A 26,408-nucleotide genomic window follows, 5' to 3' on the forward strand; every position below is an offset into this window, starting at 1 on the left:
GCAAAATGTCTCTGCCCCTTTTTTTGCCATCTTTCTTTCATATACTTGTGTGCATCCTTGTACAAGTGACTTGATATTTTTACTTTAAAGCTTTGCAACCCAAGATGCATTGGGAAAGTGCAAACCCAGAGCTGAGAAACTGGAAACAAATGACAACTCCGTATACTTGGCAAAACTACACCAGTTTAAGTCAGTTGAGGACTCAGCATAATCTCTAGGAAGAATCATGCTCCTTGCTTTTGCTGAAGCACATTTTCTTTTTGTCATCTTGTATAAGCTTTGCTGACTTTTATCTTCATTAACAGCTTGACTCTGTATTACATCCAAAAAGCTCTTCACTTGAGTTTCAGTCCCGACAGTGTCAATGGAGGACAATGTGCTGTGTGCATCACATATGTGCCATGTATTTTTAGGTTTTAAATGAGATAGAAGTCTCACTGTAGAGTTAAGCCATTCCAAGAAGTAAATGCCACCTGAGAAGAAAAAAACCCTCATATCTACAATTCACAAATTACAGCAATGAAATTTAATATAAAAATCTGTTCACCAGGGAGCAAGAGGAAAATATGTCTAAAAGTATAGAGAATCAAAGGGCAATAATAGTAAAGAAGGTATTCTAAACCATCTTCTCTTCTGTCCATATATGGTGAATCTTCAGAACATCATTATGAGCTTTTCTGTCCCCGTGAAGCAGAGAGATTTTACTCTGGCAATGTGCTTTCTGAGGCTGTTCAGGGGTCTCTCCTGTGATGAGCTGGCATTTTAGCAGTAAAGGGAGCTGCTGGTAGTGATGGAACTGGAACATTGCTCTTTGCCTTAAATTTTGTCCATTTTGATTAAGCAGTCCATAAGAGCTACTGGAGTGTTTCTTGACTGTAACAAGTTAAAGGGTCACTGTACTAGGCCACACACTCTCTTGTGGAAGCTGGAAGTAGCTAAGGCTGACTGTTCAGTTTCTGAAAGCAAATTCCTTTCTTTATTTTACTCTTCCACCTCTGAGAAAGAAACAGCTCCCAGATGAAGATGTTTTCTCCCATTTATCTCAGTAGAATGGGGCAAAGCTCTGTGGTTAAGAAATGGCAACACAAAGTGCCTTTATTTTATAATAGCTCTTAGAGCAGAAAAAGTTCAAACTTTCATGAAGAAGAAAAGGAAATAATTTCTAATTTTTGCCTAATGTTATTTCTCTTTATGCTGTAAGACTGATACAGAGCTCTTGTTTCCCTGAAGTGGCTGGAGGATGACACAGGGAGGCTGTTTACAAAGGCTGACATTAGGCACAGGAAGTTCATCTCTCTATACTGCCTTTAAAGTTAGAAGTGCTAGAAGGGATGACTCAGAGAAGAAGCAGCTGAATTTGGGTGCTCTTGCTTGCCTGCTGAAAGGCTGTAGGCAAACTAGGCTGCCTTAAATTGGGAGTGTATCTTCTAATATAAAAAGTACCCAAATGGTATATCTTTAAATATGCTCACTATTTTGATCTGTGCCACTGCACTCACACACTTTGACAGATGGATATCTTCCATTTGTCTTCTTCTTCAGTGGTATATCACAAGTGTAGCTTAAGCAATAAAGCTGCTCTAGAGTTACCCATGCTTTATTATTTCTGTTAATAGTCTATGAAAGATCAGTGGTCTGATGAAGGGCCAAAAAATTATTCAGGCTAATAAAATACAGAGAATAATACTGGGGAGAACTTATAAAATGCCCAGCAGGCCTTGGTCCAAGGTCACATGTTTATAGTAATTTGAAGGACTAGGAGCCAAAATTCTGCAAATTGTCACCATAACCACAACTGGAATTAAGCATCGACCAATGTCATGGGTAGGATTGCACATACTAGGATTTTCTGTGTGCTAATCAATTTAATGTTTCACCCTTGTGAATCTTGGCTGCTAACACAGAATGAAGGAGATTATATAGAGCTTGTGGTGTAGAGGCCATGGAGGTCATCAAGTGCATGAAGGGAGGAGCATGGCATAATCAGGAGACACTGTGCTTGCTGCATTTACGTTGGCTGCCTCTCGTTGTGCTCAATATGCAGTTGGTTGGTACATGCCTTGCTTGCCTGAAGGATTTTGTTTGGTTTTGTTTACTGAGAAGTCCTTTTACAGTAAGCATTTTATGGTCCTGAATAGCATGCAGTGCTCTGTCATCATGCATGTCTGGGCAGAACTTGCATCACAGCCCTTGTGTGAGTCCCAGACAAGGTAGGAAAGTTCTGTTAATGGGAGTTATGTTTTGTAGAAGGGGACTGTGTGTGCTGCTGCACATGCCCAGCTGGCAGAATGATAAAACACAAGTTTGTGTCAGCAGTGTAGAACCACTTTTGCACTTTCCACTCGCAGTAAAGACAGAGTGATGACAAAAGGCAAGTAGACTCCAATCAGTACTGCTTTATGTCTTCTTCTCCTCACAGCTCATGCTCTTTCTTTCCTGAGTTTTTCTCCTCTTCATTTTCACCTGCCACCTTGCTGACAGAGCTACCCTAGCTCTGCAGTGCAGCAGGTAGCAGATGGAAGGTTTTTGACTCATCAAGGGTCCTTTCTGATAAACATCCCCATGGCACTGTCCAGACTCTCAGAATCATGTTGTTTCAGTTGTTGTTTCAGCTTCTCAGTTGTTTATGAGCAGGACAGCATTTCGTTTTGCTGCTGTGCAGATGCCAAAGTATAATTCCTCGGTGGAGAAACAGAAACCAGGGTGTGGTATATCTGTGAGATGCTTTTTGTGAAGATGAATACCTAACTTCTGAACACCATTTTTTTATTATCTTGTCTAGGAAGCATTCCTTGTTCCTTGCTGAAGAAGTAACTCTTCCTTCTGCTATCTTCAGACACTGGATAGATGGGTGGCAAGTAGCAGGCAAAGCAAATCTTTCAAAGGACTCAGCTCCCTGCAGTTCTGGGCAGACTTGCAACTTTCCTTAGAATGTATCCCCTGCATGTTTTTTTAACACAAAGACATTGAATGCATGATAGAAAACTGCTGTGGCATAAGTACTAAAACCAAGTAGACTTGGACCTATTATTTCTGCTGAAGCAGAGCTGTAGCTGTCCATAAAAATTTCAACATGGTGAGTTAGAGCTGAATACATAAAAAATGGTAGTTAGTAGGTGGCCTGATCTCATCTTAATCTGATCTAAGCCATGCCTAAGTGGTATAGTCGTTGAGGGAACCATAACATTGCATTTTCCTCCATTCAGCTGATCAGTAAACATCTCAAAAGTTACAGTCATTCACTGAAATATCTGTCCATTCTTTTTTATTTCTGAATTTTCCTTCCATACCAGACTGAAATTCCCATTTCATGCTTTTTATGCCCTGTGGTACAGACACAGAGGAAATGTGCAGTCACAGTCAACTGTGCTGGTGTGGAAAGCAAAGGAGGGAACTCTGGATGTGAAGAAAGGTGTGGTAATAGTGTGAAGAAGCAGAAGGACAGAAATGGGGAAGTTGGCCCTGAAGGGGAAGCTCCAGGGAGTGTGAGCACTCAGGGGGTGTGTCAGGCTTTCCTAATGCTGGGTATCCTCCTGGATTTCATGGAGCTCAGGGTGTCAAAAGCTCTCCAGGAGATGCCACTCATTCAGGCTCTCTCCTTTTAGTGACCATGACCAAGCAAGCAAGAGGAGTAAAATGCAGGAGCAAGCATTGCACATGTGCTTTGCAGTGTCACACGTGGCAGCCAGCTTGGCTTTGTGGGGTCTCTATGTGCCTCAAGAGGTGCAGCCAGAAAACATTGTGCTGATTCCCTGTGGCTGAAAAGTTGCTGCACCAGGCAGATACATTTGAAAGAAGGCAATTAAGGAAAGCAGCAATTGTAGCACCATCATATATATATCTATTCATATGTGGTTAATAGCATAAGTAATTCTGTCTGTCTTTTGGGAAATTTTGTTCCTTCTGTATTTCATTTGCTAATAACTCTCTGACAACTGAGTCATCAAATTACAATAAAAGAATAGAAAAATGTTTTTAAGAGTGAAAATTTTAGCCAATGTCTGACAATTATGGATGTAGTTACTTTCATTGGAAAAATTATTTAGATAAGAACATGGGGCACATCCAGCATCTGTGAAGAAAGAAATACGGGCATGTCTGTCACTACAGAAGTACCTGAAAGCAAGTAATTCAGGAAAAGGAGAGATAAAATGCGGTAGAATTAGAAATCTGAGTATTTCAGTAGCATTAGCTGCAGATATTCTGTATGTAGCTTATTATGTTTGTATCTTCTACTCTCTATTTTTGTATTTAATAGCATACAGAAAATGAAAATAACTAGGTCATTTTGAAAACTTATTAGATTATTAAATTCTAAAGCAGAAAGGCCACTGTTGTGGTAAAAGACAAGAATTTTGGCATGTTTCAGTTTTCTTGATGTTAATGCACATCTTTTTGCTCATACCTATCCTATATGGATAAATATTGGCATTCTTGCTTCCCTGAAGTAATTCTAGTTAACTTCCTAGTTCACAATCCAGTTTGGTCATTTGCTCACATTATTAAAACCCTGGTCTTTATTAAATAAGGCATCGAAAAAATTGTTGTGCTTAGTATATTTGCGCAAGCTTCAAAATAGTCTAAAAACTTACCGTTTTTCTTAGCTTCTCAATTTGTAATTCTCCAATACACTGATAGAAAAAAAAAATCACTATGGGATGGAGAAGAAACTTGAATTTCTGCTCAAAGCCCTGCCTGTGAGTCAGCACGCGGCTGGGAGCACATTTTGGCACAGTTTCTTGAGGGGAACAGCGCCTCGGTCCGCGCGGTGCCGCGCCAGCGGATCCGCCTCCCTGGCAAAGAATCAGCACCAGCAAGGACTCTGGCCCTGTGAGCAGAGAGAAAAGTTTGGGGCTGGTTTGTTTGTTTGTTTGTTTGTTTCCTTTCCGAAGCATGTTCTGATCTTTTGATGGCACGTGCTTTACAAATGCCGAATATGGTGACATGCTTCCCAAGGAAGCAAGTAAATAAATTTAGTAATGATAGCCTTGGCCTAGTGTGCCATTAGTCTGAGCACTGTACAGTCATAATGAAGGACAGCATTTGTTGTGCAGAACTGGAAAATTAAGGGAGGGGAGATGAGACAGCTGCAGCAAAAAGTTAATTATCAGGAAGGATCAGACTGCATTGGTCAGGCTAAAAAGCACTCTCTTGGCACACATTGTCTAACCACCATTCTTGTTGGCAATGCAAGGCCAGATAAGGAAAGAGATTAAAATTTAGCTCAGTGGATGTCCTCAGAGGTCTGCTTTTCTTGCATATGTAGTGGCAATAGAGTCAATAATGTTGTCAGAGTCCACACTGGTGATGGAGAAGTGGTTGGAGCCTGCACTGTGCCACAAAATACCATGGCTGAAGAAGACCTAATGCCTCCTTTATCAGGATAAATATCTTAGTATTGAAAGGGACTCCTCCTTTGGCAGTGTGACTGCTTCCCAAGAAGAAGGTCATGCTTTTCCTAATCTCTTTCCTTGATGAGCTGCATAATGAAGTAGAACAACAACAGAGTCAGCATAAATCTTCATCTAGGTCTTCATTCCACTCATTGTTGCACTAATTATTAATAATTTATTATGACCAGGTTTTGGATATCTGAGCAATTACAGTGCCATTCATGTGGTTTTATACAGCAGCTAGGCCACAGGTGGAGTGGCCTGAGCAACACTGACAGAAGTTAAAACTTCTACATTTCCTTACCATCTCCAGGTGCAAGGCTTCAGTGAAATTAAAGAAAATTGCTGAGCACCTAAAGGTCTACAGAGAGATCAAGAAATTGTCCACTTCTATTCATGGGACGGTATTGTTGAAATGGTATTACTTTAGAGCCACTTTGAAAAAAAAATGTATTTCCACTATCTTATAAGTGGAATCTAAGAATTCTTGCTTGTTTTTTTGTTTAGAAAATGGCCACTGAATAATTTATACACATAACTACAACAATTTCAGAGGACTGTCTAGGTTCCAAATAGATAAGGATTATTGGAGCTTCGTATTAAGGGAACTAAAGAAACTGTTCTCCTGCAAAGAAATTAAATAACAGTTGTGAATATCTTTTTTTATTTATCTCATTGTTGTGCCTGCAGGCTTTCCTAATCTCTTACTGTAGTGACATGCTGTAAAGAGGCATTATAGCTCAGAGCCTTGGTAGGGAGAGGATGAACATCCCTGATGGACCAGGGAAGAGAGTAAGAAGAAAGGTCTTGTATTACAGTCTGCACTGGAGCCTATTTATCCAATAGTTTAATCCTCCTATCAGAAAGGCATTTTTGAAGAACCGTATCTCTTTCATTTCCCCTTCTTTCAAAGGCTGATTCTTTCATAAGAGGAGGTGGGGGAACCCATGTGCAAGGAAGGGGTGGCTGCTCCTTCCTGTGGAGCACAGGGCAGCAGCCCTGGGGCCAGGAGGAGGAAGGGCAGCAGGGAGGGGGAAAACATGGTGAGCCTCTGAAACCCCAGTCCTCTGATGGGGTGGCCAAAACCATCCTGGAGACAGCATCTGTGCAGAGGTTGCCACAGCTTGGGAAATCTGGGAGCTCTCTGAAACGAAACAGGACAGTAAGGGCTCACCCTGCAAGGACACAGTGAACTAGGGGAGATGGTTTGTACTGCCTTTGCTTTTCTCTCTGATGGACCTAGCCATGGAAGATTGCTCGGTATTGTTTGATTTTTCTCAATTTGAAACACATTTTGGTCTTACTTGGAAAAGTCACTTTATGGAGGAGGTTCAAGCAAATCCACCTCAGAGCCCCAGTGTCTTGGCAGGGTGGAGTTGACAACAGTTGGCTGACTTGGGCTCCCACAGTGACAAGTAGGAAACCAGAAGAGAGACCAATATCTGTGGCAGAGAATCATATTCTCTTCCTTAAAGCATAGCTAATGCTGAAACAAGCCAAAAGTCTGGCATGCAAAACATACTTTTTTTTTAAAGGCTAAAACAGCCAGAAAAGGTCATAATTTTCTTTTTCCTTTTGCAGAGCTTCTAAAGAATTTGGATTGTTTGTGTGGGGACAGCTACTGCTGTTGGCAGGGGGCAGTGCTTCTTTTCACTTCATAACTCTGGCCATGGCTTCATGCAAGGCAAGGCAATCAATGAGGCAGTGCTGTGAGAGCCTGGGTTTGAAAGCTGAACAACTGCAGTAGGAGAATTTTAAGACCTGATGGGTTTAAAGCTGCTGAGGCATTTTAGTAATATTTTTTTTTTTTGGACTAATAAATTTTCTAGCATTTTAGTGCAGGTCAATGCTTTGGACAAAAGGGCAGACACCTGTTTGATGCATGTTCTTTTAGCAATAGACACATACTGGTATCAAATATATTTTGAGACTGACACCCTGCCCCTTGAGCAATCTTGTTGTTTGTTGGATTTCCAGCCCCCTGCCACCCTGCCCTCGAACTGACATCAGCAGCAGCACAGGCACAATGCCCCCCACAATATTCATGTGAGCTCTGTTCCTCTCAAATCACACTGCCATTGCCAAAGCCAAGGGGCAGCACAACTCTTACCCACATTTACAAGGTATTTTCATGGCTGGTTGTTGTTCCCAGGATACCAAATGTCCCTGGATGCCTACAGGAGCCAGAGCATTATTTATGATTCTCTGTTTGCTTGTAGTGATCAGTGGAGTTGCTGTGTTCAGGGTGTGCTGCTGCTCATCTCTCCTACTGGCAATAAAGCATTTATAAACTATTCCAACCACAGGTACTTACCAGATAATCTTGGGGAAAAAACAAAGGACAACATATTTGCATCAGAAGCACAGGGAAACTTTGCAGTGTCTGATGTGCCTTCTCCTCTCCCCATTTGATTTCCAGCTGGCATATCCTGATCACCCCAGTGCTGCAGCGCTGTAGCTCCTCTTCTTAAATGGTAGCAGTAGTAAGAATGGTAGGACTGGTGCATATTTACTTCTTTGATGCCCTCCTTCACCTCCTGACAGCCACTTTTCCCATAGTTGCTCTGTGAAGAATCAGTAGTTTAAAAATAGAAATGTAGGGAAGAAGGAGAAAGAAAGAACCTGAGACCAGCTTCACCCAGGATTTTGAAAGTGTGTTTCCTTTTTAAAACTTTTACTCTACTAGTGACATTATCACAGGAGTCCTTGTTGATGTCTATGTGTTTTTATATCATTGTAAGTGACTTAACTCTGTTTTTATCTCCTCTTCTCTCCCAGTGGAGTTTTTACACTGTGATTTGGCTTCCATGAAGTCTATACGGCGATTTGTGCAGCAGTTTAGAGCAAAGAATTGTCCACTCCATGTCCTGGTGAATAATGGTGAGTTCTGGTTTTTTCTTCACACACCTGTAGGGGAAGATGTGACAAACTGAGGTCTTATGTATCACTTCAGATTTCAAATAGATTATCTGAATCATACAGCAGGTTACCATAAGACTGCATTAACTGGTATGTCTTTCTAGAGTTAAATTGCATTTTTGGAGAGATTAGCTGAGGAGTCTGAACACTGAGCCACACCTGCTCATGTTGTTATTGAAAGTCTGGTTCCTTTGCTGTGATTTTTTAGCTCTCCAGCACTAAAAAGAATGCAATTATACAGGAATTTGAGCATCTCTAAGAAAAATAAGAAAGGAAAGTGATGCTGTACTTTACGCCAGTAGAAAATCTGTCTTTTCACCTTTATTTACTTTCTCTCCCCTTAGGTTTTTTCCCTGTATAAACACATGTTTACTGTGGGTGACTGGTGATCTGGGCTGGGGGTTTAATCCACCTGAAATGTAATCTGACAAATTATCCAGCAAATTCAGAGAAGTCACTGCATAGATCCAGATGCTACTGGAAATCTGTTCATAAAACTGCATCCTCAGTGGTCAGAGCACAAATTAAAAGGACAATATTTATCTTGCATTCATGCAATTATCAAATGAATCTAATTATTTTTAGGGATTTCAGTTTTGTTATTCACATACTTGCTATCTCATTTTGTATTATAGCCACAGTATTTTTGGAAGCCAGCCTGTACAGCAATTTTCTTCCAGAAACCATGGATGCTCTGCATGCACTGTCCTAAAGGGGAATTTTCACCTGTCTATTTAAATAGGGGAAAAACCCACTAGCAACAATTTAGGTTTCTTTTAGAAGTTTGCTGCTGTGATATGCTGCTGTTCTTGTTTTCCCAACTATTTACATATTTTTTTATTAAGACATCCCAGAGAACACTTTCTGTTTCCCTGTGCACACTTCTATCCTAGTGAGAGCAAATGTGCTGTAAATAAATGTGTTTGTTATATTCATTGGTGCCTTAAAGAGCTCTCAGTAACACAAGTAAATACTGTAATAAAAATTCAAGTGTTTTTTATTTGCTGATTGATATAAAACATTTGTGAAATGTTCAGTTAAACATTCATTTCTCTTTGATTAGTCCAAAAAGCCTACCATTATTATTTTAATCATGCAATAATTAGAGGTGGATATATAAGCCTAGTTGTAGTTAATTAGTGAGTATTTAAACCTAGTTACAAAGTCTTTCCAGATTTACTTTTAAACATGCAGAATAAAAACTGTTACACAGATGGGAACAACACTATTTGAAAAAACAGCATTTTATGGGAAAAGGGTTTTTTAATTCTATGTACCCATCAGGCATCTCCTATCCTGCACTGGTTTGCACCATGAGCAAAGCCAGCATTGTTAGCTGGGGCTTGGAGGCCAGTTGGGGGAGAAATTATGAGGGTGAAGCAACTGAGCAGTCCTCTGGAATACAGGATTTTTTTCTGCCCTAGCTGCTGCTGAATTGGGTTGGATGAAAATTAAATGTGTCTTCTTATCCAAGAAACAAAGTTGTATTAAAATTAATCTCTTATTGTTCTTAATATGTTACAAGACCAAAGAGTGTAAGCCCAAAATTTCTTTTAAGAAAGGAGTTTGAAACTAAAATTTATTCTGCTTCAGTCTATGTATTTGTAATTTGCAATAAAGCCATTTGATTTCACTATGCCTTTTTGCCAAATACAGTTGGCAGGAGAAATCTGTTGTTTGATAAAATCCTTTTAGAATCTACAATGAAATGAATGGTTCAAGTAATTTTTTTTGCCTTAACAGAATCACATCCAAAGCACAGGTAAAGTATTCCAGAGAATTAGGTTAGTCTCTGGCCATTGCCTGGCAATGACTCCACTTCTGAATGCTCTTTCCACATATTTTTTCTTTCTTTTTTTTTAAGGTCCTTTTTATTTGCTTTTGTAAATAATCTGTAGCATTTAGTTTTGTTACTAGTGAAAGTACAGTTTCACCAGTAACTTTTGTTTCATAGTGAAAGCCCAAATGTTTCCTTGCTACCTAAGAGGAAAATGGACAAACCCAATAGAGGAGAAGTGGCCTGATGCAAAAACCACCAGCACTGAGCACAGTCAAGACAGGTGCTGACCTTGGGGCTATCTGGTTGGCTTTTCTCTTTCCCTTTCCCTTACTCTTTCCCCCTTTTTTATCTTTTTACTTTTTTTTTGTTTCAATGCACTAAGGAGGATGATTCAGTCCACCGTGGGCTGCAGAGCTGGAAGCACTACTCTCTCAGAAGCCTCATCTCAGTTGCCTGTTCCACTGCCTTCCCCATAGGTTTTGAAAATCAGATTTTGTATGCATCCCATGACTTCTGAATCAAACCATCAGCAAGCTAGTAAAATTTTTTATTTCTGTCTTCATAGGACCAAGCATTTTATTATCAGGCCTGCAGTCTTCTGTTACATTTAGTGTAAAAATGCAAGAACTGTTACACTGAGATTGTTGCATTATATACTAGTATTGTTTAATTGCTTAAGTCAAAATCTTTTAAATTGATTGATATAATCATGTGCATATGTTAGTGAACTTTCCATCTATTATCTCCATGGATATGTATCCTGTATCTATGTGAAGGTGTATGATATTCACTGAGGATTTGTGCAAACCTGTCAAAAGGCCAAACATTTGAAGATGACTTGATAAAAGTTCCAACATTTTACAAGAATGCAAGCTATTAAATTAACATTAAAACATTACTGAAGATAAGGGATTTCATGTGAATTACTGTGAATTCATGTGAATTTCATGTGTAAATTACACATTTACATGTGAATTACTAAATAAATAATCAAGACTACATGTCTGACCTGAGACTGTTATGAAATTCAGCAGTTTGTAAGGTCATTGGTGATTTTTTTTTAAAAAATATCTCTTCACCACTTGCTCTCTATCCCTTACCTAACTCGAGGATTCAGCTGGAAATTAAATTAATACTAAAATCCTGAGTTTCAAAGTATTCTCCTAGACCTTAGCATCCAGATCCCACAATAATCATGTGAAGTTTAGGTATCCAACTAAATGGAGATTAGTGCACTAGTCACCTCCTCTTTTTGTTGTAGCTTATTTTAGCATGTACATTTAACTTTCTAATTTCTAATTTAAAAGGAAAAATTTGGTTGAATGCACGCATTATTTCAGCTGACAAATAAGGGCTTGTTTTTCCATTACTATGCTTTCTGCATCAGTAATGTGCAGAATCAGCTCTTGGTTTTTAAAATAAACAAAACATATTAAAAATGAAAATAGAGTATTATATAAACTTTTTTTAAATACAATGTGCTTGTGCTAGAAAGAGAAAAATGCTATGACATAGAAAAAAATTCATTTTCTGTAGAAAACAAGAAGTAAGCTAAATGGCTGAACTGTAAGCCACAGAAAGAGGGATGCAGCGCAAGGAGTGAAGAAAGCTTTATCTGACAGAAGGTCAGAAGAATGTGTCTTCTACTCTGCTAATTAGCATTTGGGTGCTAATTTTTAGTTTTGTTTTTGAAAGAACTCTGTCTCTGTACAGCTGAAAAGCATTTAGCAAATTACAGCATGTACACTAGTGTTAATTATTTAATATATTCCTAAAAATGGCATTGCTGTTAAAATGCATTAGAAAGTCTGCTGTCTTCTTGTGGTTGAAAAAGGGACAGATACTAAAACACTTTGTAAAATTCCATGACCAGCAGTCACTGTTTCATGCCAGAGATGTTTTTCCCTAGCCTTGAAGGAAGTAATTTTCTCTGTGTGCTAGAACTGTTTCTTAGCACATTGTAGTTAATGTGTTTGCTTGTATGTTGTTTACAGTACTTAATGATCTTAAAACCAACAGAGCCAACACAAAAATCACAAGATATTTAGGGACACCAGGATACTTCTGCATGCCAAACATGCACTGTCTAACTCATTAACAATGAAATGCCAACTTAGAGATTTCAGGCTATTTATTAGTGGCCTATTGCAGGCAGATTACAGTTAATGTATTTCAGGTTGAAGCCTATCTAGGCCAATTTAAAATCAATATTCCTGAACTGGTAGCTAATTCAGATGATCATATTTGGTATTTTGTGGATCATCTGAGAAATTATCAGTATCTTGATAGAACGAATAAGTCTGTATAAGCTTACCTCTTCAGTTCCTAGAGCACATTAAAGCTGTATCAGTAGCTGAGTATGTGAAATATATGTATTTCCTTGTGTTACATACACACAATCCAGCCATGGAGTCCTTTGAATAGTCCCATAGATGCTGTCATGGTTGATCACATATTAAATTATTCTTGCATTTGAGTATTTGCAGGATCAGATCTTCAGAAGAAAAGTGAAATTCAATGGCTGGGAACAAGGACATGTATCAAATGCAAACAATTTTATACATACTTACCTACTCACAGGTCATATTTATAAGATGTTAAATTGTTAAATTGTTTGAAATTATCACAGTGAGATCTATGAAAAGATCCTGTCCCACTGGATTAGGTAAGAGCCAGCTCCCTTGCCTGTAGCAGCTGCAGGCTACACTGGCTGTTCTGATGAAAAGGAAAGAAACCTCAGAGATGTGGAAATTCACTGGAGAAGGCCTTGAGGGAAAGTTAGTGAGGAGGGTTGCTGTTACTCCAGTGAAACTTGGATTTCATTGAAATTAATGCTTCTCTTGCAGCCACACAGGAGAGCTGTGGTGAACTCAGGATATGATATCTCAATAAAGTTCTTCCAGTGTCTTACTTACAACATCATGTTTCATCTTTATCCTTCCTCAAAGACAAATTAGAGCAATACCCAAGCAAAGCTGTGATGGAAAAGGTTCAGAGGGATAGGGGCAAAGACAGAAGGGGATGAACAGAAGAGTAAATAGCCTTTACCTGTATGTAATGGATGATAAGTACTAGACATCATGGGAGAGCTGGGTCTTTGGGAATGGTTTTACCTGGAAAAATCTAATTTGAGGTGGTGGAGAGATTGACCTACAATGGATCTTCCATGTATGGTGAGAAAAACTGGGAAGATTCATAAGGACCTTAGCATACAGTATTAACACATTCTAAAATGAGAAGAAACTCCCAGAGCCATATTTTTTATGAAGTTCAGTGCATGACAGATGCCATCTCCTCAGATTTTTTGGCTGTGGGGAGGCTGGCTGGCTGCTCACACACTGCTCTTCCCAGGTATTAGATGCCTGGGGTATTGTGAGTAACTTGTCTGGGCACGTGTGTCAGAGCACCATGACACCTCTGGCAGTATCCAGCCTGGCTCATCCACAGCAAGTGAGGCTTGTGCAATGCCCACGTTTATCTGCCATATGGACTTTTAGCAGCAGTCATCAGCTGGAGATTTTATTATACTTGGATAGCACTTCTGTCTGCCAGAATTATATGTACCTTATAAGAAGATGTCAAATTTAATATAAAAGGTTTATTATTTATTGGAAGAACTAATAAGTTAGAGGGGTAACCTTAGACTCTTCTGGCTTTCAAAGAGTAAGGATTTCATTCATGAAAATCCTGACTTTTGTTTGATATTATCTTTCTCTTTCTGATAATTTCCAAAGCTTTTTTTTTTCTGTCTGTGATATCAAACACTTTTTGAAGGGGGAAAATATCTGAGGCTCCACATGCTGCAGGTTTTTGACCCATTTGCTTTTATGTCTTCAGTGTGAACATTTTATCAGTGGAAGACAGACACAAAATTCAGCTATTGATGGATTAGGAAACCCAACCAGTTCTACTTAAGTGTGTGGAACATTTGCCACTGGCTTTTCTGAAAGGCAGGAGTGAGCCATGTTTTATTTTTACTTAATCCTTTCATAGATTTTAGGTAGAAATATTTTTTATCCAAAATGCAAACTGAAATACTTTACTTGTGAGAGAATATCCTATTGAATTAGAAAGCTGTGACTCACTTCCCTATTTTCTGATTGTGAGTGGGCTAACTCACCATTGTGCCAGCTCAAATAACCAAGCAGTTACTGAGCATGTTTTTAGGAAACACAGGGTTATTTGAACCAGACCTAATTAGGAATGCTCTGATTTATTTCAGTCCAAAATAAAAATCTTGGTTATGGAATGTATTTACTTTTTTTAACTGACACATTTCCCAAGGAACTGGCTTGTGCTGTGTTCATGTGTTGCAGTGTGACCTTGATTCAGAACGTGAATCTGTTCTTATGGAGGTATTACAGCTGGTTTGGTCATGTTCTGAATCTACCAAGATTTTGTTGTTGTTCTCACAGTCCCTGAATGTGTATTGTCTGCAGTTTTTTATTTTCTTTAACCTAGTGGGAAACTAAGAATTTATTTTTTCTGGAAAGACACATTGCTTTGTCTTTGGCACAGCCAATACAGTGCACGTCTCCCTTGCGAACATTAGGTGGGTCTGGGAGCACCAGCAGCAGACATTACTCAGTTTTCAATTCCTCACTACTTTGCCAAACTTTTAGTGTTTGGGCTAAGAGTTTCCATGCCAATTATTTGCCTTAGGCTGGCTTTGTTTTTTTTTATTTTGTAATACCAGATAAAGCAGTTTATCTGTTTCCAAGAATGATAGGACAAACATCTTAGGAGCTTTTTTTTAATGTCAGAAATGATGGCAAATCTTTTCATAAAGGCTGTGGTGTTATCACACAGTGTGGAATTGAATGCAGACAAGATCTTGCCTTTGTGTCAATGCTGGCTGCATCTTTTGTTACATATGGAATATTCCCCTGATGGATCAAGGCAGAAGCCTGCTAAGCACTGCAATTTGTGAGCCACCTTTTATAAGTTCCTCTCAGAATATTTTGCCTATTCCAAGCATGTCCCAAGTCAATCCTGAGCAGGTCTTTCTGCCCAAATCACAGCCCTGAGCTGTGGTGGGAGATGCTGTGTGCAGGCAAATGCACCAGCACTGAGACTGGGCACCAGCATCCCATCTGCTCCTCCTGCCTGCCTCTGAGCTTGGTGGAGATAGGCACTGGGTCACATTTCAGGCCCCTCCAGTCTCTCACTATCGAGACTGGTGGCCTCAGTCTTCCATGGGCTCTGAGAGAAGTTTCTGTCCCATGAAAAATAGACTGTGAAAAGTTCATGGGTGGGAGGAACAGGACAGTTGGCTGGGAAGCATCAGGATGGACAGAAACCTTGATTGCAAAACATTTGAATTTTCTGATTGAAAGACTTCTGTTTTCATTATATTACAGAAGTTCTATTATCGATACACTGCAAAGGTTCTATACTGCTAGAGTTTCCTACCTCCTTGATGTTTTGTATAGGCAGCTCCTCTAGGCACTGACTCCAATTCCCCTCGCTCAACCCACCCACTCCTTTATCACACTCTTCTGATTGGCTACAGCTGTGGCCTGTTAAAGTCAGGCCTGCTCCTAATCCTTAATAACTGGCTCAGCTGCAACTCTTTAGGGGGTAAAATTACTTTCTATACTACTTTTATTTACTTATGTTCTATCCCCCTACAGATTTCTATAGAGAATTAAGCTAACAATATAGCATATACTCTTGTTAAATATCAGAAAATCAATAAGAGAGCAAGTACTGAGGTAGAGCTGGGGTGGGTGGTGAGGATGAAGAGAGGCATTAGGCATTTCTGAACTGTAGGAGATGTCTCAGTCCGAGGTTGGAAATGCTTAGACACCATATAATTCACAAGGATCAAGTTCTTAACCTTGAGGACTGGAGTCTGTATTGGGTACTAAATGATTGAATCTTTTCTCTATGGAGGCATTCTTGACTAGTCTCTTACTTGCAAGTTTACTGATGTTTAACAGGGATGAGAATTATTGCTCCTGGTGGAGAAGGAATTGGAACCTCTCCTGCTTGATCATCCAATTCAATAGGGTGGATACTTGTGACTTAGTCACATCTGGCTGATACTGAGGCAGGGATGGAGAAGCTGGGAGGAGCCTCAGAGCCAGAGATCATGGCTCCAGCAGGAAACAAGCCTCAGAAGTGAGGGTAGGGTGAGCCAGGTGTGTGACAGGCAGATGCTTGCAGGGTGCAGAGTGACGTCTGATTGAGACACAAATGAGTTACAGTGGCTGGGTAAGAGAATAGGGAGAAGGAACCTACTGTTTGCAGGGAAGCAGAGAGGAAGATGGAGCCAATCTACATGTCTGGAGCTGAGCCTCTCCCCTCCTTCCTGAGCACATGCAGTTCCTTGATAATATCAGCATGGGATCATTGGATTGTGGTAGTAAGGGAGGAGGCTGGGAAGCAGAACATTGTCCTTGGTTCATCATGGCCATGCATTTTGCCCAGCACAGGGAACTGGGGAAGCTGTCAGGAAAGGTAATCAGAAAAGGCAATGGATGATGCAGAGCATCTTGGGAGTAGGAAGCAGGAGGTGAGAGCTCATGGGAACTTGTTCAGTGCTGGAGCAGAGGCTCAGGCAAACTCCTGTGGAGGAGTGGTCCTGGGATGAGGCAGGAGAGACCTAATCCTCTGGAGATGGTTCTTCTCCACAACCCCAGGCTCGGTCCCTTTCCTTTATCAAACCTATTTTCAAAGTGGCCTGTAACTTCCAGGAAAGATCCATGCACAGGACACTGTTCCAGCACTGATGCCAAACAGACTACCAGGTGTCTTTGCATCTCCCCAGTGGTCAAATGCATTGGTGTGGTATCTATGTGTCATCCAGGTGTCTTTGTTGTGCCATGGGGTAAAAGTTCTTGCTTTGTTTCATTTACCTCCCATTTGGCTTTGGAAAATTGCATACACAAATATAAAACTCCAAAAGACATTAGGAAATGCAAGAGTCTAAGCTCCCCCTGGGGAGACAGGGAGTAACAGAAAATAACATTGGGAAGCTGCACCATTTTGTCTGTGTTTTTGTGGTTTTCTCCCAAACTGTTGGGATTTTTATCTTTTCAGTTCTCATGCACTGTTAATCTGGCTTCTCTGCATGGTCCTGTTGAGACTCAGAACATTCCTGGGATACCAAGAGGCACGTGGCCTACCTGTAGCACTGGACTCTGGGTTAGGGATGTGGCTTAGTGAGCAGCCATGTCACAGCTTTTAGAGCAGTGCTGTAGATTCACTGCTCTTCAGCCCAGACAAGGCAGGAAGAAGCAGCATCTGTAAGAAGCAGTCATGCGGGCCCAGCTGTGCCTCCAGTAAGCACTTCTGGGGCAATTCTTACACTAAAGGCATTGCATGTTCTTGTTGCTCACTTGTCACTATAGGACACGAAATAACACAATGTGGACACACAGCTCTCCCAAGGTAAAAAAGAGGGCTTTTAATTTCTGACTCCAACATTTATAGATTTCCAAAAGTGACAGTGGTTTGGAGGCTGACAGTGCCACCTCTCCAATGACACTGGACAAACCAACACTCCATCAAATTTCTCCTCCTCCATAAAAGAATGCAAAACAATAAGTTATTTACATAAAGTGAGTGAGAAAGTTTGTTACAAGAATGTAAACATCAGAAGGCTTAGAAAAACTTAAAAAGCCAGGGCGACACACTAGCCAGGAGAGACCCACAGGGCAGGCATACTCTGGGATTGCACAGTTCAATGGAACAAGGTGGAGCAAGCAATCTGCTACAGACAGCCTAGCCAGGGCATGCTGCTGTATGGTTCTCCTGTCACGTGAGAGGTGGGCCATGCATTTTACATGTAGGTACACCCAGAGGTGTTTTGTTGCATGGGTGTGCAGAACAGAGCAGTTTTGACATTCTGTGAAGTGGGGGTGGGTTTCCCTGTGTGGCTGCACTCGTGGGGTTGGAAATGCTGCTGAAGGCATCAGCTATGGAGGAAGGGCTTTGTGCTTTTACTGGAAGTAACTGTCTCCTCATTTTTCCCCTTGGGAACATGTTTGGTACAGTATGTATCTCTTCCTTGCAAATAGCAAGAATTGGGTGAATGTGATTATAAAGGTTCCCCTCCTGCTGTGAAGGTGTTATGTGTGTTTGTGGCTGACCTATTGCTTTATCTGCCCAGCCTTTGGTTGTCTGGAGATAAAAGAACTTGTGTGAGGGCGATCTGCCTCCAAACCCTCTTCTGTGGACCTGCCTGGGAAAGCAGACATTTTGTTCTGTATGTGAAAAAGAGATTTTAAATTTTTCTTTTGTAGTGAGTTTGAGAGAACTGACTTTAAAAACCTCCAAGCATCTCACTGTAAATAAATCCACATGAGTGAAATACTCGTAATTTTACAGCTCTTAAAACACATTTTATAATGGAGATGGAGGACGACTTTGCAGTGGGAGGTATGGGAGTTAGAGCAATATTTGTCATCATCTGCAGTACAAGCAGGCATAGTGCAAATTCTCCTGTATAATTCAATAAAAATGGGGTATGTCTGGCCTACAATATTTATAACTATCATAAAATTTTTTGTTATGCTGCATGGAGTGTCAGATCCATTTTGTTCTTTAAATTACATAAGATGGATCAGAAACCAAGAGTTTCATTACAAACTTTTATAGAAATTCATCATAAATTCCTTACAAAGACAGCTGTCTTGAAGTGTATTTATTCATTGAGTGAGAAATATGTTTATTGATTGCCTAGTCATAGAATTAAAAAAGAATATATTTTTTGTTATGCATTAAAGTGAATTAAAAATGTGTATAATTTGAACATTGAATTGAATATGACAATAAATGCAGAACTGCAGCACACTGGAATGTGTTGCCATTTCTGTAAGAGCAGTTGTTCAGCATCGTTTTGCAGAAAAGTATTTTCCTTATTCTAATTTATTACTACCTCTGCAAAATCACACATCCATGTTTTGTTTAGTCAGTTTTTTATTCCCATACTATCAGTCTTTTTGCTGGAATATTTCAGCAACAGCTAATCAATTACAAAGTAGAAGCTTATGTTCAGTTTACTTATTAATTCATTTTCCTATGCCATGATGTTATCAGTGATATTTTAAAACTGAATCTTCTGGAGACAATGCAGCTAGATCAAGGGGAAAAACATATAAGAAGGTTATATCAGATCTGAGGTGTTTGGCATTAATGGTTTGTGTGCTGCCTCTTCAAATTTCACATACACTCTGAAAAAAATTATAAGGCTGACTGTTGATAATTAAAATCAGAAAGATACTGAGTTGTGTGGATTCCATATAGGAAGAAAAAGTACAGTCATTATTAGTTTACAATGAAAAGACAAGGCATTTGTTAATGTTTCAAGTAGTATTGGATTAATCTAAAGAATTAAAAGTAGAACCAGCTTTCATTTTTGAGTTAGCATTTGGGACCCTTAAGTAAAGCTGAAGATGTTTCTGGATAAGAGAAAATCAATAGCGTGCCACTTTTAGTATCTACTGAATGTTAGGTAGCTAATAATTTAAGAAAGAGAGCTTGCTGCTACACTTACAAGGTTTTCCCTTTTGTAAAGGAAGGAGACAGGTTCAGTTGCCTGTTGGGTATTCCTTTGTATGCTCACTTTTAGTAAATTAAAAATGTCTTTTCCTCAAATAAGAGAAACTGCCCTCAGACTACAGGGCAAGATTTTTTGACAGCCTTGATATGAACTACCTGAAAGATGGGAGCCTTTAAAAAACAGAACAAGTCTTTCAAAGGTGTTTTGGCTTAACATTATTTGAGCAGCTGTTGAAGACAGAAAGGGAATTGTAATAGAATCAGATTGAGGCAGGGGTGATTGTGCCTGCTCAAGGTCTTGACCAGAATTTCTTCTCAGGGGATGCTCTTGAAGAATGAGCAAAAGAATATTGGGGAGCGTGTATCTTTATGGTTGTGCATTGCGTAAATGAAAATTTTTTCTGTCTCCCGACCTGAGCTCAGATCTATTTTTTTTTTGCTTCTAGGATGCACAGCACAGATGGTGGAGACTAATTGGGGTGGAGGGCAAAGCCTCTCCATGTTGTTGAAATCCTGTGCCCCTCTGGAGGTCGGGGGTGAGGTTGCAGAGGCACAGGCATCCTCGGGGCTAATGTGAGTGACGGCAGCTCCCTGGGCCTGCCTGCTGCTCACGGTGCAGCAGCTGTCCAACACACTTCTGCCTAACACACAGGACAAATTTCTCCATCCCTCCATCTGACCCAACCAACAGAAGTGTGTCTGTGCATGGAGGGGTCCTGTACCGAGCCCTGCAGCAATCCCAGCAGATGCAGAAGCAGCATTTGCCATGCAGATCAGCCTTGCTTGCTGGGGCTCTTTTACATTGGCTGCCTTTCTCGGGCTTGTATTTTATCAGTGTTGCTGCCAACAGAACTCTGGCAAATTGCTGCCTTTCACCTTTTCCAAGTGTCAGAGCTTTGGAGGGCAGGATGGCCTCAGAGATATGCAATCAATTTCCTTGTACTAGGCCTGGTGTCAGAGATGCAGCAATGTTTCCATGTGCCCTCCTACAGCTCATGCTGATCTCTGCCTGTGCTGAAACTTGCACTGTAGCAGGCTGTGACTTAGTCTGGGAGCCTGGGGTTTGTTTCATCCTCAAGCCGTTCCCATCCTTTCCTTCTTCCCAGAAAACAAGAAAAAGTCACAGCTGGGCTTGTCTCTCATTTGCATCTGTCCATAACCTTCATGGCAGTTCTCAGTCCCAGCCACTTACAGATGTGATTATACACAGTTTACAGCAGTAAATCACATAGGGAGATGCTAATCAAAGCTTTTGTGGAGCCTCATAATATAATTTGTGTTGTGTTTCTTTCCCTGTGCCACTGGTCAGCATCGCTCATGTCCAGTCTTAAGTTCTCCATTTGCAAGTATGCTGTGTTCCAACCAAACATTTTGTTTTCTTTGTGGCCTTCTTGAGTTTCTTCCCCTCCCGCTGCTTCTCCAGTTGTTATATTAAATGGCAGGAAGCCACAGGTGAATCCCTATGGCTGTTTGCCATACTAAAAAAGATTCCAAAAATATTTCTCTTTCAGCCTTAGAGACAGCAACAAAGCAGGAATGTCAAGTGGCAGGAACCCCCAAAACAAGTGATGTAGATGCACAGCATGATGGTCATTTAGTGTGCAATCATCAGTTCAGGCTAACATCAGGAAATGGGATGTTAAAGTCTTTTTAGTGGGCACATGAAGTAGCATGAGGATTAAGCTGATGCTCTGTCATATGTTGTGTGCAGGAGTGGCCTTTCTGCTGTATCATATTTATGGGTGTTAGACAGAAGCATCCTATAACAGGATTCTCCATGAGTTGTGTCCATCTACATTTAAATGACAAAGGCCATGTCCACTTGTACAGTAATTTCATTTTAACAAAATAAGAAAAATTTATAGCATTCCAGTTAATGTTATAACTGAGCAGGGTAACTATCCCTCACACGGGATATAATTTATGCATGAGCTCAGAATTCTCTGCAAGATGCTGAAATCAACATCGCATGATGGGGATGTGGATACTTATTTTAGACGCTGAGTTTGAAAATTGTGGTTTGTGGAAATTTATGCAAAAATATTGCCAAAATAAGCATTGAAAACCTAATTTCAATATGCAGCTGCTTGTAAGCATGGTAATTAAGATATATTGGGTAAATTTACTACATCTGTTCTCTGCCACACCAGTGAGAGAGAAGTTGCAGATTTCAGATGTAGACTCACCAGAGCTTTCAACTCCAGCCAGGACCAGGAGAAAGCTGTCTGGGAGAGCAGGTCTGCTGCTTAGCCTGGTCTTGTCTCCACTGCTCAGAGCTTTGATGGGGGGAATGTTGTTGGGATTGCCCAGCTTCCACCTCTTGAAAACACTTTTCACAAATGGACTCACAGTCCTGCAGGGAGGGAGAGAGAGAGTCGATCAGCACATTTTCTGGATAAAGAAACCAAAGTGAGGGTTCAGACATTTTTCTTGTCAGGAATCAGTCAGTGTCGACTTTACATGCCATCACCAGTCACTCACTGCTCAGAATGCTGTGTTTGCCCTCTGCAGCAGGAGACCCGTGCTCCTTTTAGATTGCTGCTCCTCTGAAATAAATCAACAGGTATTACCTCTACTTTTTCCTCCAGCTGGGGTGATGCTGGTCCCTGAAAGGAAGACGGAGGATGGGTTTGAGGAGCACTTCGGCTTGAACTACTTGGGACACTTCCTGTTGACTAACCTCCTCTTGGATACGCTGAAGCAATCAGGAACGCACAGTCACAGCGCTAGGATCATCACTGTCTCATCAGCCACCCATTATGTAGGCAAATTGCACCTAAACGACTTACAAAGCAGGTACCTATCCCTTTTTGGTATTCACTGATCTGTAGTAATCCTGTGCAGATTAAAATACAAGAGAATTGTTACTGACTATGAAGAACTGTTACTGACTATGAGATGGGGTTTTGTTGCCTTTTTTTTTTAAACAAAATTTATGGTGCTTCTCAAGCACTTGCTTAATATATTTAACATTTGATCAAAGTTGCAGCCTTGAGCCAAAGGTACCAACAATTTATAAATTCTGAATGGTGTCTTTTATTCTGGACTTGGCAAACCTCACTTTGCTTTCTGATGCTTATTCTGCGGTGATGCTCGTGGTGCGTGCGGCGCCTGGACTCGCCGCTACCTAACCAGGGAGGGATGCTCCATAGCCGGGATGTTTTGAAATGGCTTGGAGGGATGCTAATAGAGCTTATCCCCGAGAGGATGCCTGCACGCAGCCCTCAGATGAGCTCAGACAGCCGCCTGTGGCTGCATCGAGCAGGGATGCTGCCGGGGCTCAGGGGGCAGCTCGCCCTTGCTGCCCAGCTGCCTCGCACAGTTGCAGTGCCGGCCCTCTGCTGCTCCTGCCCTGCCCGCAGCTCCCTCTGCCTCCGGCCCTCTCCTTCTCCTGCTCCGCTCTGACATCCCAGTCCTGCCCCATCACAGCCCTTCTCCATCATCCCTCAGCCACCCCTGGCCCCAGGCTGTGTCACACTGCCTGTCCTGTCCCAGCCCTGCGGTCCCTGCCCTGCCACACATCAGCCTGGCCATCCACTGCTGCACCCTGGCTCATGACGGTGTGCTTCCCCAAGAGCTCATGGAGACCCAAACCCTAACCCAAACCCACCCTGGGTTTTTAATACAGTAAAACGGGCTTAAATGCATGCATAACTTCTGACCTCCTGCTTTCATTTAGGAAAACTCTGGATGAATGTCTGTGGGGTATTTCTAGCTCTAGGAAGACATCAAATGGTGTGATAAATGCCTCTGATGTCATACCGGAACGACATGGGGTGGTTTAGTAAGCAGAGAAACAGGCAGATAACTGAGATAAATTTGAAAATGTCCCCATGCAGTCATGCGTGGCAATGACGTGCTTACTAACAGGCTCAAGCAGAGCCTGCCTTCTCCTGGGCTCTAGAGAGCTTCTGCCTGCCTGCATGGAGCCAGTCTGTGTCATTTCCATGGCAATCTGTCCCCGTCCTTTGACAGGGACTTCAGCAGGTGATCAGAGGTACCTGGCCCAAGGTTTCATTTCTGAACAAAGACTGAAATTACAGGGCTGGGCTGTTTCCTCTGCAGACCTTTTACATATGAATGTTGCATTAGGCACGTCAAACTTCTGCTTACATATTATGGCATCAGTTTTATTATAAGCCATTGTTTAAACCTCTGCAGGGTAGTCACAATTTAATCTCTTGCTTGTAAAACAACCACAGGAAATTACCCTTACTCTTCACTTGATGTGTGTAGTCATTGTTTCTGATGGCCGTGTGCTGGATGGCACCATGCAAGGGGGCTAAGGGGATTAGTATTTCTTTGGGCTAAAGTGTGGAATGCAGAATTAAATATGACTGTTCTATGTCTCTAGATAACAGTAGTTTCCTTGATTATAGCAAGGCCTTGTACTGTGCCTCTTTAATTTAGGATCATCCCTATCTTTAACTTGTCATTATTAACTCATATTTTAAAGGAACCAGAAATGTTTCGGTTTGGAAAGTTATGATTGAGCAAGATCATGACCAGTCTGACATAAAGAATAATAATATACCAGTGAGATTTACCTGCAGCTTTTGTATCCTTTACCTTTCAACATTATTGATGTAAGGAGGGCCATAAAAGATGACAGACTATTGACTGGTTTTGCCTGCTCGTTCCCACACAGATGCTCTGAATCATTCAGAGGTAGCAGTGGTGCCTCCACATATGCACTCTGGTGAAACCCAGAGTGGGCTGTAAATTCAGTCCAAACCTTTCCTTGGTTCAGGTGTAAAAAGATGCTCCTGGGTTGGGTTTTTTTTTAGCCTAATTGCCAATAAGCCCCCACATAGGCAAATAGTTTGACATCATCATAATCAGTGCTGCAAAAACCAGTGAGATCACTTGTGTGTTTGAGTGTGTCCCTGCAGCATGAGCTTAGGGGGTTTAGCAGGAGCACTGCTGGGGGGTATCAGAGCCAGGCATTGCCTACTCCATGGGGCCCTGGAGATGCCTGGTGATGCAGAGCAACATTCATCAGATTTAATGCATGTGGTAAAGACACCCATGGTGAACAGTTTCCTGGTGATGCCATATCTCATTTTTGCTGCTTATGTGAATGGGAAATCATTCTAAAATTTCTCTACTCTTATTTTTTTTCCTTCTTTATTTTGAGTTGTGCCAGTTGGCCATAATTCATTTTACAACTTGGGTGTATTGTTCCCAGGTTGGCTGGTAGTCCTAACCTAGCAGGAAAGCAGCAAAAATCATCTGGAGTCATTACTGGTGAAAAGGGGATGTACTCTGTGCTGGGGAAATGACTGCTGGCAGCAGGCTGAATTGTTTACCACCCTCTTGTCCCATTATCCTAGATGCTAGTAGGGCTAGTGTCCTGACTAGGGATGAGTGACAGTACTGGAGCAGGGATTCATCCATCAAGCATGGCAGAGAAGGAAGAGCAAAAGAATTGTCTTGCCTTAAAGGAGATACTAAACTGAGGGTCAGTTCTCTGCTTTACCACAGACTTTTCTGTGGAATCATTCTCCCACCCATTTCTCCTCACTGCTTGTACTTGCTGCTGAGAGACCTGCTCTGAAACCAGCCATCATCCATATCAGAGACCACAGGGCGACTGCAGAACAAATAATTGTTGGAAGGCGTGTCCCATGAACAGTGTCAAATGAAGCTGGTGTTACTGTCCCCCATGCTTCCTATTTAGTTTGTTTCCTGCTGTTTTTCCAACCTGATTTATCCCATGTTGCCCCGGTTAGCTCTTTTCAGTATGATGGATAATTTAATTTTGTCTTTTTGCATTTTGCATTATTTTCCCTCCTTCGTGGTCTCTTTCTTCATGCTTGCCTGCTTCTTCATCTGTGTCTTTTGAGCATTTTTTTATTAAATTGCCTTTTCCCTCCCTATGTCTTTCTTTTTTTCTTTGAGGCTGTTTTATTTCTACCCACCAATTTATCTCCTCCTCTCCATTTATCTTCCTCGCATCTTTTCCCCTATCCCTCTCCTATCTCTTCCCTATGAATGCCATTTCTCCCCCTTCCTGCCCTTCCTCTTCACACACACACACGGAGCAGTGGAGGAGATGTGGCACGGGCATATCAAGGCAGGATAGAGCTTGTTCCAAGCAGGCAGGGCACAGCTTGTTTCATGTGTGTTATTGGAAATGCAAACGCACACGCACAAGAGCACTGACTGTTCCCCCAGCTCTTTTGCTGAAGGATATATATGAGGAACATCAAACGCCTTTGTGGTCTTTTAGATCCAGACCATTTTCAGCAGCAATCACATGAGTCGACAAGGGGATCCCTGAGGCAAATCATTCCCCTTCATCCCTACTTTGAACACGACTGTTTTCAGGGAGGTGAAAGTTTAAGAGAAACACAACCTATCTGCAAGCATTTCCACAGGGGTGATTTCAGCAATTCCATGCAGAGGAATTGTACACTGTGTGCTCCAGCAGCACGGCCAGCATGGCCTTCTTTCCTCTTTTGCCTGCCTGTAATAATACTTTGTAAATTGAGAGGAGAAAAGAAGCATGGTTGTGAGAGAATACGGCTGTCTGGTTTTAGCAAAAGCTTGAAGAATAGTTTACCATCCACTTGGATAGAGGTAGGCTTGAGTTCATGGTGTCCTTTCAAGGCTGAGATGTAGGACATTCCTTTGAGTGCTCTACCTACCAAAACAAGAAGGTATTTTGGGGAAAATAAAGAAAAAAAGACCATTCTCTTTCTCAGGCTGTGGATCACACTTGAATATGCTCCTTTCCCAGGGGTTAGCATCCCTGTGTGTTCTGTCTAGCTTTTTCTCCATGACTAACTATTCCTTTCATCATCCTC

General features: G+C 41.3%; 1 protein-coding gene across 1 annotated transcript in view; it reads left to right on the forward strand.

Moving 5' to 3' along the window:
• DHRSX (dehydrogenase/reductase X-linked) overlaps positions 1 to 26,408 on the forward strand; it is a 161,450-nt gene that overhangs the window by 93,666 nt on the left and 41,376 nt on the right. The window contains exons 4-5 of the mRNA XM_059494079.1: positions 8,172 to 8,273; positions 22,188 to 22,395. Of these exons, the coding sequence (XP_059350062.1) occupies positions 8,172 to 8,273; positions 22,188 to 22,395 (310 nt within the window). The remainder of the gene's footprint in view (positions 1 to 8,171; positions 8,274 to 22,187; positions 22,396 to 26,408) is intronic.

Source organism: Ammospiza nelsoni, chromosome 2, assembly GCF_027579445.1.
Source record: "Ammospiza nelsoni isolate bAmmNel1 chromosome 2, bAmmNel1.pri, whole genome shotgun sequence".
Lineage (NCBI taxonomy): Eukaryota > Metazoa > Chordata > Aves > Passeriformes > Passerellidae > Ammospiza > Ammospiza nelsoni.